The following is a 19,180-nucleotide window of genomic DNA, read 5'->3' as shown; positions in this document are numbered from 1 at the left end:
TGTGCTCTACAAAACCGGGGCATTAGTGTTATAAATGTGCAACACTGTGATTGAGCAGTCACAAGGCCACCTAATGCAGAAGCTCTTTGCCTCTTTGTGCCAAATTTTCTCTGAATGGAGATCACATGGGATTTGTTTGCATGCTCTGGGTATGTTTCCCGTCCTAACCTTTATAAAAGTCCTGTCAAGCTATAAGGTGTTCAATTTATTTTTTCATTCTGGAAAAAAGGTTTTCTTTTTAAGAAACCTCTGCAGTCGTGGGCAGCCTCAACTACTGCCCTGACAAAAATCAGACTCACTTTGACAAGAAGCTTGAAGTGCCCTCCAGCCTAACCCCATAAAGGCCCAGTCATGACAATTGAAATCTCTGGCTAAAACGTATAGTGCTATCTGAAATACTTTGTGATAATGCTCATAATTAAAGGTACTACAAAAAATAAAAACAGATTCATTGTGAAATAAATAACCCATTTTTCTGAACACATGTTCTTTCATTATGTAATTAAATAAAATGCTTCATTGTAGGGTTTAAGCTGTTTCATAATAATGACATCCATACATCCACTTTGAGCTCTTAACTTTTCTTTTTGGCCTGTAAGGAAACTTCATAATTACAAATATGTTGATTTAATATATTAATTTAGTCATTTGCTGAATCTGCTTAATTCATGTTTAGCGTTATAAGGCATCAAAGCCTAACTCTGTAACACTGGGAATAAGGCAGCATCTAGTCCAAGAAAGAGACAAACTTATTCATAATTCTGAAATGTATATTTATCAATCCAGGTGGCACAGTGACAAAGTGGTAAGGAGATCAGGGTTTGCATCTCGGGTCCTCCCTGCATGGAGTTTGCATGTTTTCCCTGTGGCTGTGTGGGATTCCCAGGGTGCTTTGGTTTCCTCCAACAGTCCAAAGACATATAAGTTAGGTAAATTGTGACACTAAATTGGCTTAGGCGTGTGTGCTCTGGAATGGACTGCCACCTTGTCCAGGGATTGCTCCTTCTTGTGCCCTATGCTAGCTAGGATAGGCTCCAGCATCCACCCAGCAACCTTGGTGTGGATTAAACGGGTTACAAAATCCATCCATCCATTATCCAACCCACTATATCCTAACTACAGGGTCACGGGGGTCTGCTGGAGCCAATCCCAGCCAACACAGGGCGGAAGGCAGGAAACAAATCTTGAATCTTGTTTGGGTGAAACATTTGGATCCATGTTGTTCCTCAAACATTTATTCGTGAAGAAGGAGCTTGATATGGAATATGTCATTAGAAAAACTAGGAACATTACAATGTGTCATGTCATATTCATATTCAATTTCTGAGTGAATTCAGCTATTGCTAAGCATGCAATCTCCCTCTTTAACAATGAAAGGTTATGGAGTTTTTCTATTTTTTTTCAAGGTTTCAGATAATTAGAGCACAGAAACAGGAGTAAGGAGTACATCAGGTTAACTAATTTGTGTTTTTATTAAATAACATTCATTTCTGAATTGGAATCTTGGCAATGGAGATTAGTGACATGTTACATGTTGGTTGGATGTGTATTTAAAAATTTTACTGTACTCTGTACATGTGACAATATTAATAGTTATTAACAACAATTAAATTTCATATTGCTGAGAACCTAACAGGGAGAACATGCAGATTCTCCTCGTGCAGCAACATGCCCAAGATTTGAACCCAATCTCCTAGACCTGTGATATCCATCATTAGTGATGTGCGAGATGGACAAGTTTCATTGAAACTGACACTGAAATTCTTTTCACATGTGATTTCATGGAACACAAAGCTCACATAAGAAATTACTGGGGTTTTAAACAAGGAATGCTGCTCCCTAAAGCCTCGTTTGCACTTTTGTGTCTACCTGTTTCCTTTGCTGCAGCTACCTAAAGCATGTAATTTGTGCCACACCAGTTTAATCAATTTAAATCTATGCTTCTGATTCACTTTGCCACAGAGGAGTGTAGAACATTTTTTAAAAATGTGACATGCGGCATATTTCCCACATGAAGACAAATCAAAACACACCATTGTGCACATTACTTCTGCTTTCTCCAACTCGGCCGCTATTAAAGCCCTTCTCCCTACGTCATTACCTAACAATTGCCACCTCCAAGTTTTGGATACACTTACTTCTGGTGATTTTTTTTTTCACTAGAGATTGTAATTTAAAAACTAAATGACGGGCAGATGCATGTGAAATTAGTGCATTAAAATGTTTTCAGACAAGAAATAAACGTCTTCCTTCTCATTTGAATTGCACTAATTTTGCTGGAAGCAAAATGCAATTTATTTTGCTTATTTGTTGCCAAAGTAAAACAGAGTTATACTGCAAGTTCAATTTTACTTGAATCGAATCACTCATAACTACTCATTACTGTGACCCTGTTACACTTTCATCTGATTTAGAAATCTAGTGTTTTGACTTATAATTAAGACTTAATAATCATCAGTCCATTAATTGTGGATATTTATGACACTGCTTAGTGACTCTGACTTGTGTATAAACAGGCAGGTGAGAGTCTGCATGGAAGTGGAGCCATGTACGCTGGAGCAGTGCTGAACAGGGAGGGAGGTTGTGTTAGAAAAGGAAAAGAAGACTCCAGGTGTAGCATGAAAGCTCATTAGGACAACAATCTCCTAAGGAAGCTCCAGACTTTATTGGGCATCTCCCAGGTGGGAGTTAGTTTAGAGAGAAAGAACAGTGTCTCCCAAGGCCAACAGCAGGAGTTATGGTTGCTGTCATAAAAAAGCCAATAAAAACAGGCCTTTCAAGGACAATTTAACAGCTGCTAGTGTCTGTGTGTGTTAGTCCTTCTTTTTCCATGTCTCAGGTTATTACACTAGTGGAAGCCATGGATTAAGAAACAACTAATGATGGTTTGGTGCTAATGTTCATGGTTTTGAGAATTATATCCCTTCACCAGACTCAGCTTCGGCAGAACAGACAGGATTGGCCAGTACCCCTTGAATGGCCTGGTGGAAGAACTTTGTTACTCTCAAGGATGAGGTGCTTAAGAGGAGGGCAGTGTAACATTTGTGGTTTGGACCAAAGAGTGACATGTTTCTCAGAAGGGATAGGGCTACCTGGAAAAGCCAGCCATAAAAGTAGGTCCTGGGTTTGTGGAAAGGGGGAGCACTGAGAGAGCACTTAGTAGGTTGTTGGTGAAGATTATCAGCCTGGGAATGTTGCTGCCAACAGGCCTGGGGTAGGATCCTGGCATAGATTGGTTCATAGAGCTAAGAAAAGTGTGGCAGGTGGTGTTGCCACTGACATGAGATGAGTGGTGTGAGGCAGAGTTGGTGGTGTGTATATGCAGGGACAAGATGAGGTAGATGGAAGTGCATAAAACAGCAAAGGAACCTATGGTACCTTTAAAGGTCAACTACTCAGAATGTTGTCAGACCGCTTATTCTATTCCTCCGTCTTTCACATCCCTGGGACATTACAATTCCCTAACTGTCTCATAATCTAGTTTATGTGTGGAGTGAATCCATCTAGCAACTCTAGATAGGATAAGACTGTCCTGTCTCTAGTTTTTTTTTCCAGTTCAGGGTAGCAACAGTAGTAATTTGCACAAGTGGTAATGTAGACCAGCCCATCACAGGGCAGTCATCCCTCAAATTGAACACATTTGGACTGGGGCCATTATGCAGATTTAAGGCAAAAGGCAATTCAGCCAGGTAACAGTAAGAAAGGGTCCAAAGAATGTGAGACAACTCCACAACATGGTGCACATTATTAAACTACAGACCTGAGGTTTTGTGTAAGAATAATTCTTTTCTCTATATACCTCCACACTAGGCCCTGTCATTGTGCCGTATGGTTCTTCTTATCAGTTTTATGTCAATGATGCACAGCTGTACCTGTCATTCCCTCAAGAGGACCACAGGTTTCAGTCTGTTCCCAATATTGGGGTAGTGATCAATGTCCAGCTGTCCTTCAGGCACAATGTTGCTATGGTCTTTTGGTCTGAAAGATTCACTCCATACAATATCTGCAAGATTAGACAGTATCTTATAAAGTATGCCATACAACTCCTGGTCGAAGTCTTGGTCATGTTACGTGTACTACAATGGTCTGCCATCAGGAGTACCAGCATGTGTCACCAATCTGCTGCAGATGATTCAAAATACCATCCCACATGGTGTCATACTGTTTTCAGAAGTGTATCTCAACCCAGATGGAGGAACATCATCACCAGCTTAACTTGGCAAAGATGGACCTCCTTGTTATCCCAGCCAATCCATCTATTCAATGTTCCATCTCTGTTCGGCTCAGCTCTTTATCATTGTCTCTCATTCACGTAGATTCACTTTATTCAAAAACCATAAGATCTGACCATATCTGACGAAGTATATTTCTTGTCCAGACTTTGGTTTTGTCACACCTTGACTACTGCAACTCTCTACTGTCAGGAGTATCTGCATTTCCTACCAAGCTTCTGCAGTTGCATCAGAATGCAGTGGAAAATCTTGTATTCAAGCTCTTGTATTCAACCAGCCGAGAGGGGTACATGTCACTCCTCATTTCCTCTACACTGACTCCCTGTAGCACCACAGATTAAGTTTAGCCCCATGATGCTTTACAAATTCTACAACACATGTTTTATTTGGCTGTGGGAAACTCTTTCCTTTTGATTCCCACCTGCACACAGCACAGTACAAACAAAGCACAATAAACAGTAGTACACAGCAACTCTTTGCCTTCTTGTCTCTCTTTCTTTCTCTCTCTTCTTCCTCAGTCTTTCTCCACTCCTCCTTCAGCATGCTTTGTCCTCCCCCTCCTGACTCTGGCTCCTGGAGCAGTGGCAGCTGGCTTCTTTTATCCAGAACCTGGGAGTACGTCTGGTGGCCCATTAGCGTGGTCTGGAAGCACCAGGTAAGACAGAAGCCCAACAAAGTAGGGCTCTGCACGCATTCCCTGCAGCACCCACAGAACCCAACAGGGCTGTGCTGAACTCGAAAGCCCATAAAGCCCTGTGAGATTCTGAGGCACTGCTGCAATCCAGGGGGGCTGCCATCTAGTGTTCCAGGGGAGGTAGTGCCTTGTGCATGTTCTCTCCCCAGTTCCTTCCATTAAAAAGGTGTCCCTGCTGGGTAAGGGCGATGACCGTCCACCACAATATACTGTATATAATATACAGACACTTGTGAGGTCCTATGCGCCTTCTTGGCAACCCAAATCTGATGATGAATGGTGTCTGGTGATATCACATCTACATGGCATCAAATTGCAATCCAGATATTTTTCATGTGTAGCTCATAGCTGGTGGTATGAGCTATCCACTTCTACTTGAAATTCTGACCCCCTCATTGCATTTAAGAAGCGTCTGAAGACTTTCTTGTATGGTGAATTTCTGTCTAACTGATATTAGCTGTTATGTTTTATAACCTAGCTTGTACTTTGTTCTGAACTACACACTTACAACTAATCAATTCTGTAACCTTGCCCTGTAACACTTCCCGCACAGTCCCCCAGAGTGAGGTTTACTCGATTATCTTGAGCTTTTCTGTAAGGTTATATTTTTTCTAAGACTCTTTGGATAAAAGCGTCTGCAAACTAAATAATAAATGTAATGTCTTTGCTGCAAAATGCAATCCTGGCACATTGAGGGTGGCCTGAATTTGAGCTTTCCCACTTTTCTTCACAAGTCTTGTTTTGGGGGTCTCCAAGTCAATTTAACAAAATCTGCGGCAGGAAGCAACGATCAAAATCTTGCAGCCCTGAGGCTGGGGATGTACGACTTGTGCAGTCCACGGGACTGGGAGCTCACCTGTGACTACGTCCCGCCCACAAGCCCGCCCCGAGGCAGGTGTCTGTCGCGGCTTCCAGCAGCTCACAGACCCGCATTGTGCCAATTTCAATTCACGGCTTTCCTTTGATAACGTCAGACAGGAAAAGCTTCGTGTGTGTCGCCGCTCAAACAAGGCGGTCAACCTCGCAGATTCTGTCGGACTCACCGTAGCTTCACTGGCGCTTCAAGTCTCCCAGCTCGCCCTGCCCTGCCCTGCCGCGCCATAGAAGCGTGTGGGCGGGGCGCGCCGAACAGACAAGCGCTACCGCCAGACAGCGCGAATCGCGGAATACGTCTTCATGTTTTTCACCTCTCAAGTTTTTTGAGGCGCTCCACTGGATTTTAAGAAGGAAGACTGGCTTGACCTTCTTGTTACTTGGGATCAGAAAGATGAACCCGGCAGGGTATTTGGTGGTAGATGGCGTTCTCCTCGCCTCACAACCATTGAGGCATTGTCAGTGTTTTTGAGTTTTGTTTTTTATTTGTCTAAGTTGGGTGCAGGTAAAGGAGAAGTGATTTTTGTTTTGTTTTCCACGAAGACATGGATGATAAATCATTTGTAGAACTAGCAGCGAGCGCACGGAAGCCTCCTTCTTCTGACGGCGAGAGACTGGGAGCAGCAGATGTGAATGGGGAGCTGCAGAAGCAGGAGGGTAGCGAGTCAGGACAGCAACAGGAGCCTCCGATGGACGAACAGGACACCGAACTTGAAGACCAGGAAGTGGAAGACCAAATAGTAAATATTTCCATATCCTATATTGCTTTTATCATTTTGTTTTAATACAAAGTGAAAAGTTGAGACGTGCGCACCAGGAAGGCAGGTGAGCTCTCCGGTGAGCAACACACGCCACTCTCCTCCAGGGGTGGGTGGAACCAGCGAGTGAGATTTTTAGGTACTTCCGTCCTGTGGCTTTTGTGTTTTGTTCGGGTTATTTAAAATTCAAGTATAACATGAGAATTGATTTTACACAGTCTCGCCGTGTGTGTATTTTACGGCCAGCTGTTTGTTGTCGTTTTCGTTATTCTGGTTAAGCGGGTTGAGAAAATGGATGGAGATGCTCGTACGAGACAGTCCAGTGTGTCACTGAATCCTTCTGTCTGTTTCTCGATGCCAACTCAACTTGCAGCCTTGTCGACTAGAGAGCTTCAATTTGGGCGCCGTAGGGCAGCAAATAGTTGAATCAAAGAAAAACAAATATTGTCCTCCAATTCGTTTCCATGCGTTTTTTAAAAAAAATCAGTTGCTATAAAAGAAGAATGGGATCTGTGTGACTGCGATCTTGTCACCTTCAGTATGCACAGAGAGACGTAAATTAAGCGCACAAGTAACTGACAGGTAAAACTTAAAAGCAATATATTGCCTTTTATATTGTCTGTATTGCCCTTTTTGACTTATTTTATTGTAGGTTGTATTCTGTCTTGTTAAATTTGATCAAAACCTAAATAAATGTGCCCCCTAGGGTGTGGGATTCACTTGAAACCCCCAGACAGCATCAGGCATATGACTGGAGCCTGACCCTCGATTGGACTTGTCACACTATACACCTTGATACCCACACTCACTAATGCTGGAGTTGTTTTCCCACAAATGTTCAAGTTATGAGTGCAAGAAATACATCCAGGAATATGAGTTGTGTTTTATTAATTACAATGAGGCTTTGTGTCTTACTGCATTCTTGTTTGTTATGATACCAGAGAGTTGGGATGTGTTGCTTATGGGTCAGAAACCTAAGAATTTCACTTTGTACATTTGATGCATCATTACTGTAGTGGTTTAGCATCAACCAGTTGACCCAAGTACATGTGCTATGGAAGGAAACCAAAATACCAGAATAAACTCTGCAATTTCACACCCATGTGAATATTTAAAAAAGTAGTACAGTACATCCAAAGACTTATAAATGGAGTGATTCGGAAATTGGTCCTAAACATGTGAATGAATGAGTAAATGTGGAGTATCCAGCAGTGGACCAGAATAGATTCTATTCCTCCCACACTTGTTTTCTCCTGAAAATGCATGGAGGGATTTTCATGTACACTTACATTTATTCATTTTTCAAATGCTTTTGTGTAGAACGACTTACAAAAGAAGTGACCCTAGTTAAGTAAACATCAGTCTGGGTGACTGTTTTGAAACAAGTGTTACGTAACAAAGTTACAGAATTAAACATCACAAGTGTGGACACTTTGAACCCAACTGAGCAACACAACACTGATCTTCCCTTAGTTTCAAGAACCTATTAAAGCCATTATCACAAGAGAGGAGCTTTAAATCAAATAGCACAACACAAGATAAAACTTTTCAAAGTTGTTATTAATTAGACAGATATTCCCAGAATAAGAGAGTCTGCTAGCACTTCTTCTAAACACTGATTCAGAATTTCATATATAAGTGGACTGCTTGCTACACCAGTACACCAGTGTGGATTGTTCACTAGCAGAAGTAAGTGGACAAGAAGGAACAGAAGACTTCATGAGTGCCCCCAGATACATAGGCATTGACCTACTGGTTACTCTTAAAGCTTCAAGGGGCTAAACTTAATCTGTGGTGCTACAGGGAGTCAGTGTAGAGGAAATGAGGAGTGACATGTACCCCTCTCGGCTGGTTGAATACAAGAGCTTGAATACAAGATTTTCCACTGCATTCTGATGCAACTGCAGAAGCTTGGTAGGAAATGCAGATACTCCTGACAGTAGAGAGTTGCAGTAGTCAAGGTGTGACAAAACCAAAGCCTGGACAAGATGTTATGCTGCATACTCCGTCAGATATGGTCTGATATTATGTTTTTTGTATAAAGTGAATCTATGTGAATGAGAGACAATGATAAAGAACTGAGCTGAACAGAGATAGAACGTTGAATAGATGGATTGGCTGGGGTAACAAGGAGGTCCATCTTTTCTCAGTTAAGCTGGTGATGATGTTCCTCCATCTGGGTTGAAATATCAGTGAGACGAGCAGAAATTCTAACTGACACTGTGTGCTCTTCTGGAGGCAATGACAGGTACAGCTGCATGTCATTTACATAGTTACATAGTTAATGCTTAGATTCTGGGCTGCAGCTTTGTGGTTACTGCTTATGTTTTCCTAATTCTTTGGTCATCCTAACTGTCCATCTCACTGTCAAGTAATCTTATAAAATAAAATATGTTTTTGTTTCAGACAAGTGTAATAAATTAGCACATTTTCTGATAATGGGTAGCACGGCAGCACATTAGTTTGTGCTTTTGCTGCCACACAGTCGTAATAAAGCTGGGTTTGAATCCATTGTAACTGTCTGTTTAGAGATTTTACATTCTCTGTACAAATGTGGTGTTTCTGCAGGTACTCTAATTTTCCCTCACATCATGCATGCTACACCGGTGGATAATTCTAAATTACTCCCAATCCTCCCACACAAATATAAAAATTGTGAATGAATATACAATATAAGGGTGCCATGTGATAGACTGGCATCTCATCTGGTGCTGATTCCTACCTTCCTCCTGATATTAAAGGAGGCCTGTGGCTCTGTAATGGAATAGATGGTCTCAGAAAACTTTTTATTTTATTTATTTAAGTTGACTAGGAAAAGTGATTGTTGCATTCTGGTGCAACATATTTTTAGTAGTAGAAAACATATTTTTAGTTATTCTTCAGGTGCAAATAACCCCAAATTTTAATAAACACTTCTGAAAACAGTATGACACCATGTGGGATGGTATTTTGAGTCATCTGCAGAAGGTTGGTGACACATGCTGGTACTCCTGCTAGCAGACCATTGTAGTACACGTAACATGACCAAGACTTTGACCAGGAGTTGTACGGCATACTTTATAAGATACTGTCTAATCTTGCAGATATTGTATGGGGTGAATCTTTCAGCAACATTGTGCCTGAAGGACAGCTGGACATTGATCACTACCCCAATGTTGGGAACAGACTGAAACCTGTGGTCCTCTTGAGGGAATGACAGGTACAGCTGTGCATCATTGGCATAAAATTGATAAGAAAAACCATACGGCACAATGACAGGGCCTAGTGAGGAGGTATATAGAGAAAAGAATTATTCTTACACAAAACCTCAGGTCTGTAGTTTAATAATGTGCACCATGTTGTGGAGTTGTCTCACATTCTTTGGACCCTTTCTTACTGTTTCCTGGCCGAACTGCCTTTTGACTTAAATCTGCATAATGGCCCCTATCCAAATGCGTACAGTTTGGGAAATGCCTTAGTAAAGAAAGATAACTTAAATTTAATAGGTTGGGCATTGAATCTGGATTTCTTGGCTGAAAAATAAACATGCTCATAATCCCATCGGTATCATGTCTGGCCTGGTAATGTGTCGATAGATCACACAATAATATTTCATATCAGTCTTCAATTTGAAACTGCAGCAACAACATTTATTTGTACAGCACATTTTCATACAAATAATGTAGCTCAAAGTGCTTTACATGATGAAGAGGAAAAAAAGACAAAGTAAGAATTAAAATAAGAGAGCACTAATTAACATAGAATAAAAGTAAGGATCCGATGGCCAGGGAGGACAGAAACAACTCCAGACAGCTGGAGAAAAAATAAAATCTGCAGGGGTTCAGAGGCCACGAGACCGCCCAGCCCCCACTAGGCATTCTACCTAACATAAATGACCTCAGTCAGTCCTCATTATATTCAGGGTTCTCATGGAAGGACTTGATGATGGCGGTCACGTGGACTTCTGGCCTTTAATCCATCAATATAAGGACATCACGGTGCTTTGATTAGGTGGTGGTGGCGCAGGCCGCCACCACAGAAAACTGGAAAATGAACAGAAGAGAGAGTAGAGGTTAGTACGGATTTTGGAGCCACCATGAATAATAATGATAATTAACTGAATATGCAGAGCATCAGGATTAAATTAAAGTGAAGTTATGAGAAGGCCATGTTAAAGTAATATGTTTTCAGTGCTCCACTGTATTAGCCTGGCAAATTCCTATTGGCAGGCTATTCCAGATTTTAGGTGCATAACAGCAGAAGGCCGCCTCACCACTTCTTTTAAGCTTTGTTCTTGGAATTCTAAGCAGACACTCATTTGAAGATCTAAGGTTACGATTTGGAATATAAGGTGTCAGACATTCTGATATATATGATGGAGTGAGATTATTTTAGGCTTTGTAAATCATAAGCAGTATTTTAAAGTAAATTCTAAATGACACAGGTAACCAGTGTAGTGACATTAAAACTGGGGAAATGTGCTCGGATTTTCTTTTCCTAGTTAGGATTCTAGCAGCTGCATTCTGCACTAGTTGCAATCGATTGATGTCTTTTTTGGGTAGTCCTGAGAGGAGTGCGTTACAGTAATCTAGTCGGCTGAACACAAAAGCGTGAACTAATTTCTCAGCATCTTTCAATGATATAAGAGGACTAACTTTTGCTATATTTCTTAAGTGAAAAAATGCTGTCCTAGTGATCTGATTAATATGCGAGTTAAAATTCCGGTCACAATCAACAGTTACCTCTAAATTCTTTGCCTCCGTTTTGACTCTTAATCCTAATGCATTAAGTTTATTTCTGATAACCTCATTATAGCCATTATTGCCAATCACTAAAATTTCAGTTTTCTCTTTATTTAGCTTGAGAAAATTACTACTCATCAATTCAGGAACACAAGTAAGACATTGTGTTAGTGAAACAACAGAGTTGGGGTCATCAAGTGCTATTGATAAATACAGCTGCGTGTCATCAGCATAACTGTGGTAGCTCACTTTATGCCCTGAAAAAAGCTGACCCTACGGAAGCATGTAGATCGAAAAGAGCAGCGGACCCAGGATAGAGCCTTGTGGAACACCATATAGAGTATCATGTGTCTTTGAAGTATAATTACAACAATTAACAAAGAATGTTCTACCTTAAATTGGATTCAAACGAATTTAAGACACTGCCAGAGAGGCCCACCCACTGACTAAGGTGATTTCTAAGAATATTGTGATCAATGGTATCGAATGTGGCACTCAGCCTCTGTCTGCATTTACCCGCAAGTCATTTACTACTTTAACAAGTGCAGTTTCTGTACTGTGATTTGTTCTGAAACCTGACTGAAACTTATCAAGAATACCATGTTTACTGAGGTGGTCTTAAGCTGCATAATGACTGCCTTCTCTAGAATTTTACATAAGAAAGGCAAGTTAGAAATAGGTCTAAAATTTTCAAAAGCAGAGGAGTCAAGATTATTTTTCTTGTGTAGGGGTTTAACTACAGCAGTCTTAAGACAGTCTGGGAAGACCCCCGTATCTAATGACGAGTTTACTATGTCAAGAATACTATCAATTAGCACGCCCAATACTTCTTTGAAAAACTTGTTGGTATCGGGTCAAAGATGCAGGTGGAGGGTCTCAGTTGAGAAATTATTTTATATAAATCACTTAAATCTATCCTGGTGAAAGAATTTAATTTGTTTATAATGGAATACTGGGGCTTAAGAGGATCAGTGTTGGGGAGATATACTATATTATTTCTAATATCATTAATTTTTTGATTGAAAAATACAGCAATAGCCTCAAAGGTTTCACTGGAAGTATTCTGGAGGCATTCCATTGAGTTACCTGGGTTTAGCAAATGATCTATCGTAGAGAATAAGACTCTGGGATTACTAACATTGTTATTTATAATCTTAGAGAAATAGCAGCGCCTCTCAAGACAGACTGTGCTATTGTATTCTGTTATTTTAACCTTCAATATCTCATAGTGGATAGGTACTTTAGTTTTTCTCCATTTACACTCAGCTCTCCGGCATGTTCTCTTTAAATCAGACACTCTTTGCGTCTTCCATGGTATAACACCGCTACAAGATTTTTTAACTGTCTTTTCAGGTGTGACTATGTCAGCAGCTGCTATCACCTTTAGTATTAAAATTTTCCACCTTACTATTTACATTATCCTCGCTATTGTAGTTAGCACTACAAACGGACTGGTTGCTTAGAATGTTTGTAAATTTTGAAGCTGCTGATGAATCAAAGAAGCGTTTTTTAACAATATGCTTCTCGTGAATGTTTTCTATCATTATTTCTATATTAAATAGTAAAAGAAAATGGTCTGATAGACCAATATCAATGATCTGCTTCATGTCAACTTTTAGTCTTTTAGTAATGACCAAGTCTAACGTATGACCTGCTTTATGTGTAGGCTGACTAATCCGCTGTGTCAAATCAAGAGTCCAGGAGGTTCATAAATTCTTTTACTTTCGGGTCACACTGATTATCGATATAAAAGTTAAAGTCACCAACTAAGGAGTGCATTATAGTTCGTAATTATAATTGACACCAAGTCTGAGAATTCCTCAAAGAGATTCGCATTGTATTTAGGAGGTCTATGCACTGATAATACTAGAAACGGCAAGATACTCAAAGGACTTGAATTTACCAAAACTGACATCTTTACACTTTAACCGACTCGAGTAAATGTTTGCTAAACCACCGCCTTTCTTACCTTGGCGATCTGCACGAGCAAAGCTGTATTTCGGAGATGCAGATTCGATTAAAACATCCGGGCCATCAGAGCTAATCCACATTTCACTTAAAGCGCTTTTCCACTGCATAGTACGGCACAGCACGGTTCAGTACAGCTCACCTTGGTTCGGCCTAGTTCGGCTCGGTTTGCGTTTCGACTGCAGTTTAGTACCGCTTTAGAGTGGGCGGGATTATTCACGTGTCGTTATAGTTGTGCGCCTCTACTGCCGTGACACCGTGGAACTTTTACAACAACACGCAGACAACGACAACACTTTAGCTCGATGACGCACAAGGGTAAGCATCTAAAAAAAACACATCACTAGCTAACTTTTATCACTGTTGCAAAGCATAAAATGAACTTAACTGCCAGGTTAACATTAAAATGCTGATTCTGTATATTACAGATCTTCCACATTTTGCAAAAAAGTCGCCACAACAGACCATCTGTTTGGACATTTAACCGTGCTTCAGAGTGGTGGGATGTGATTGTTCCCGGTTTTACAAACACACAGTGGCTGGAGAACTTTCGAATGTCTAAAGAAACATTCATCCACTTATGCAACAAACTGCGTCCAGTGATGGAGAGACGGGACACAAACTTCCGCGTGTGTGTACCTTTAAAGAAAAGAATAGCCAGTGACGCAGTAATGACGATTTTCTCCGGCCAATCAGTGACCAGCAGAGTTTACACGTCACGTTTTGGTAACGGTTCGGCGCGCTTGGAACCTCGGCTGAGGTGGTACTAACAAAAGGACCAGGTACCAGGTACTGTTCCCAGTGGAAAACCCCCCAAAAGTGAGCTAAACTGAACCGTGTCGTGCCGTACTATGCAGTGGAAAAGCGCCATTAGTGCACTCTTTTCTTGGGTTTGCCTCAGTATTATTTTGAAAATTCTCTGTAAATTTAAGGTGTTAAAATGTTATTATTTTTAAAATTAATATGATTGTTAATGCCAATTTCTGATTTGTGTCAGCGGTGGAGTTATGCCCAGTTGCTCTGCCCCCAAACCACTTTGGTGCCCTGAGGTTGAGGGTGTAATGTTTGAAGGTATATGTGAAAATCCTAAATTTTGCAGCATCAGATAAGACAAACAAACAATGTCAGGGAGATTTAAATGGTGGTGTAATTGTGAGAGATTATGCTTGTGACCCCCAATCTGTAATAAGTAGTGTTTGGAGTCATTTGGGGGTCAAGGATGAAAGTTATACTTTCATAAGCAGACCACTGTAGCACTTGCGCCAGATTTTAAGTCTGTGGCTTGAAGGACAAAGCTGTGTATAACGTGAAACAAGTGAGCAGAGATTGTGCTTTGTATAGAAACTGTTTTGTTTTTATTTTTTGTTAAAATGTTTCACAAATGGGTGCTCCGGTTTCCTCCCACAATCCAAAGACATGCAGGTTAGGTGGATTGGCGATTCTAAATTGGCCCTAGTGTGTGCTTGGTGTGTGGGTGTGTTTGTGTGTGTCCTGTGGTGGGTTGGCGCCCTGCCCAGGATTGGTTCCTGCCTTGTGCCCTGTGTTGGCTGGGATTGGCTCCAGCAGACCCCCGTGACCCTGTATTCGGATTCAGCGGGTTAGAAAATGGATTGATGGATGGATGTTTCACAAGTACCATTTATTGAATAATGTCACAGTGTTTGGAAATTGCATGAGTCAAATGACATTTCTGATTTGCTATCATTAAAACAGGTGCTGGTAATACATCTTATAACACTGTTTAGCATTGAATCCTGATTTGTGCCTGGTGCTGCTGGGATAGGCTTTGGCCATTTTCAGTAATGCATGAACAGCTTTTCTGATAATTAAATGTATTACTCCTGTGTTTCCTTGGTTCATATTCCAGGCTGGGTCATTGTATGTATGGAGAATGCACATTTTTCTCCATGTCTGTGTGGGTGTTTTTCCAGAATTCCTGAAGATGTGCATGTTACATTAATATGCCATTCCCAGTTAGCACTGTGTGAGTGTGAGTAGTCTCTTCAATGGACTGGTACCCTGGTTAGGCCTGTTTCGTGCCTAATACTCAATGGTGTGCCCTCAACCCTAATTTAGATAAAATGCATTTGAGAATGTTACTTTTTAATCTTCATTTGCGAATATCGTTTTCAGTTTCTTGAGGTAGTTTATCCAATTAAAAATCCAAACGCCCAAATTAGAATACCTGTTGTGCTTAAATTAAAGATGGTATTTTATTTCATTTTCTTTTTCTTTTACTGTCATTATCAAGGTGATCCCATTTTGTCTTGAATGTCTTGCTGTTTATAAAAACTTTGACTTTTAAAATCATTAGGTACTGGTGTTACCTAGAAACAATCACAGGTATATGATTCAATGTAGACTGTCTATTAAATGCTTTTCTGCATGGTCTGGAATTCCATAAGTTTGTTTTTCCAGTAGTCCTTGTCAACACAGGTGGTTAAGGCTATATATTACAGAAGAGCTGAATCTGCAAGTATTTTTCATATCTGTGTTATATTGTTATAGTATTTTAAAAACTGCAAAAGTGCACCATGATTTAACTTTACACAGCATGCATTGTGCTCATGTTAATTTATTGCACTTTATAAACCAGTAGTTACTGTATTTTGGTATTTGCTTATCTATTATATTTAAACTATCTTGGCCTCATCGTCAATGATTTTTTTTTCTCAGTGAGTCCAAAATACAGGAGTTATTTAACATTGAACATTTTCATTTCTGAAATTCCTTACTTGTGACACCTGTATTTTTTGTGATCAATTTTATTTTTTTAGTGCCTTGTTGATATTAGAAAAGATTTTCTTGGTAAGAGGGATGCTGAAAGGTTCCCATGCTTATGGATTCCCTTTAGAGCCCAGGGCAATATAACAGTGCCGTCTGCTTGTGGTTTGAGAAAACATTGTTATAAGAGTACTGGATGCATATCATTTATATTATCCTGATGAAATTAACTGAAGCATGGATCAAGAATGCCTAATAGCATCTGTTATCAGTTACTTTTTGGGTATTTCAGCTTCCTCTGTGTCACAAAACAAATCCTGTTGGTTATGTGATGAGGAATTAAATGATATCAAAACTCATGTGTTATTCATTAAAACAAGAGAAATGAAATAAGAAAAAAAATACATAAAAAGCAGCAACAATGTGGATTGCTTATTAAATTGTGTGTTTAGCATGATACCTTTATATGTAGATTAGGTTTCCATTAGAAGCTCAATTAATTAATTAATTATCTAGGGCAGAACCTTGCATACTTTAAAGTAGGCCTCTGTCATCTGGGTTAATAAAAAGTCACTTTAGGACACTCAAATCTCAAAACAAAATGAGTTTTCAAAAGGCATGGGTTGGGTTGTTATGTAAGTTATGTATATACAGTATACGTGTTAGTGCAAAAAAAACAAAACAAAATGCATCCTCTTGAGCAATGAAGGCGGCTTTGGCATATGGGTATACACATACTGTATTTGGACTGTACATGTAGTTTAGCAAATATTTGAATAATGGTAATTGGTGAGGAAGCCAATAAGTTTGATTAGAGACTAGTTGCTTTAGCCATTGGACATTTAAGCATGGACTATAATTGATTATTTTGTAGAAGTGTAGTTAATAGATATAGTTGACCTCCTACGTCCACATTCAACATAAGAATACATTTTATATACCTATAAACACTTCTGCCTCTTTCCAAGGCACAAAACGTTTTGAAAATTAAAGGTTGGTGCTGTTTTTTCATGTTATTTTAGCTGTTCACATTTAAGTCTTATTTTCTTTTAACATTTAGAAATGTGGGAGCTAAAATTGTTATTGTAAGTGACTAACCTGTGGGGCTCTGCTCTGGAGATCTGCATCTTAACTTCTTAGTAAGGAGCTTTCTGTGAGCATAAAAATTGGCAAATAAGATATACATAGGCCTGTTTTGGCAATAAGCAGACTTTTTGTAAAGCCATTCACATTCATTTTTTTATTAATGAAACTTTGTCTATATTCATTTACTTTGGATATGTGGAATTTAAGGATAATGCAAATAGTTTAAAAATCTAAGAAACAGAGGACACATTTCTTGAGGTAATTAGTGCAAGTCCTGTTAAGTGTTACTATAAACCTATAACTGAAAATTGTGTAAAAACCTTCTTGAACAAAAAATCCATGGGAAAAAATTAGAAGAACAGAACTCTTATAATAAGGACAATCAATGATAGAAAATACAGTTTAAAATTTATTTGGTGTTTGTGAAGTTTTGTGAATTATAAAAAAGTTACTTTTTACCTTTAGCCTAATTTTTAAATATGGTTTGATTTGTACTATGAAATCTTCAACACACATCTTTAATAGATCGCTAAAGATGTGCCCTTTACATGGCTAACTAATAGTAAAAACTCCTTTGGTAACATTAAAAGAGACTTGTTTTGTCTTCATAAACTGACAACGACTGCTGTTATTTTTCTTTATAAGCTAGGAAATGTGGTCTCACTTGACTGAGGCTAGAATTATGGGCACTAACCTTGGATCCTTGCATCCAATCATTTTGTCATCTTTTTGACAGGTCTGATGAAAGTGCTTCAGTTCAAACTGTTGTCAAAACCTAAACATTAATCAGCTTGGTAGAATACTATACAGTATATTCCTAAGTGGTTTGTGATTATTATGTAATATAGTCTTTATGCAATAACCATTTTATTATTAATTATACCAGTTTTTAACCGTTGTATTGAAAAAGGTTGAATAAAAATGAACTACATATCTTTTGCTAGTAATGGCTAGAGCTAATACCTTGAGGCATTCTTTGTGAACTGGGCAACTAAATTTTCGTTATTCTGCAAGCATCAGTACATTGGAGTATTTACTTGGTAATGTTCATATGCAGTTTTATTATAGTAAATTCCCAAAATGGTTCTTATAATAAGAATAATACATTTTACATTAAATAAGTCTAAATGGCTATCTTGGCGTATGTAAATTTTTGGTTTTGTTAACCATGGCTTTTCCTTTACAAACTGCTCTGCAGGGCCCCACCATGACTTAGCCCCACTCTTTATTTCAAGGGACTACCTGTGGCATGCGCAATTTCTGTACTTGAGACTATAGGAAGGGTAGTGTTTGAAGATTGATTAAAATAAGTGCAAGTGAATTTTAAACTCTATTTGTACATCAACTGATGTGAGCAAAGAGAAAGCCAAGATGCATGTGATTTGCTATGGGTCTGATTATATGTGTCACGTACGGGGAACATTAGGAATTTTATGCTGAAGAGGTTGTTACATTTGCTAGCGATGTGCAAACTAAGCAATTCATAGTTTGTTAACCCCATTTGACTACCCAAAGTTTGCTCAGTTTGAATAGAACTTAAACAAAACAAAATCTACAACTAAAAGAGAAAAATGTTAAGTTTTCAACAGGTTAGAAAATGCTTATTATACAGTATAACATTTAGGTTTGTTCATGGATTTAGTTAGCTGATTTCAAAGATACAGTATTTTGCATTTTAAGTTACTTCAAAGAGGCAGTTATGACATTTTGGTTTTTTGAATGTTTTTCTAACAGTGAGTCAAGTTCAAAAATACCAGTGGTAATATAATGCAAGTACTTATGTGTTAGACTACATTAAGCACATGGTTTTTAACAGTACAGTAGTTACAAATGTTGCCCAAATAGGTTGGTGGTGTTTTATTAATTTCATAGACAGCAGATTTAAATTCAAGTGATCTAAAAATGGCATCCAAAGATATTCTGTTATTATGGAGAGTAAATTACTAATTGTAGTTCAAATTTCCTAGGCAAGATGTCCCCAAAGATTTTAAAACTGTTCAAATCTCAAGTAAAGTTTCTAATGAGCAGGACTGGAGTTTGCCATATCAATTATTCTGTTCAAGAAATTCAGAAACAATATAATGTGCAGATTATGTTGCTGTGAATCTGTTTTTAGTGTAACAT

At 39.1% G+C, this 19,180-nt stretch overlaps 1 protein-coding gene across 2 annotated transcripts in view; it reads left to right on the top strand.

The window, feature by feature from the left end:
* The first annotated feature begins 5,882 nt into the window (after positions 1 to 5,882).
* mast4 (microtubule associated serine/threonine kinase family member 4) overlaps positions 5,883 to 19,180 on the top strand; it is a 454,258-nt gene continuing 440,960 nt past the window's right edge. The window contains exon 1 of one of the 2 annotated variants that reach the window (XM_039758648.1): positions 5,883 to 6,539. In XM_039758648.1, coding sequence (XP_039614582.1) covers positions 6,345 to 6,539 — 195 coding nt within the window. In that variant the 5' untranslated portion in view covers positions 5,883 to 6,344. The remainder of the gene's footprint in view (positions 6,540 to 19,180) is intronic. The other variant, XM_039758649.1, reaches the window with a different exon arrangement.

This window comes from Polypterus senegalus, chromosome 7, assembly GCF_016835505.1.
Source record: "Polypterus senegalus isolate Bchr_013 chromosome 7, ASM1683550v1, whole genome shotgun sequence".
In the NCBI taxonomy this organism is placed as follows: domain Eukaryota; kingdom Metazoa; phylum Chordata; class Cladistia; order Polypteriformes; family Polypteridae; genus Polypterus; species Polypterus senegalus.
Note: the sequence above shows the minus strand (reverse complement) of the source record. Positions and strands in the feature narration are given on the sequence as shown.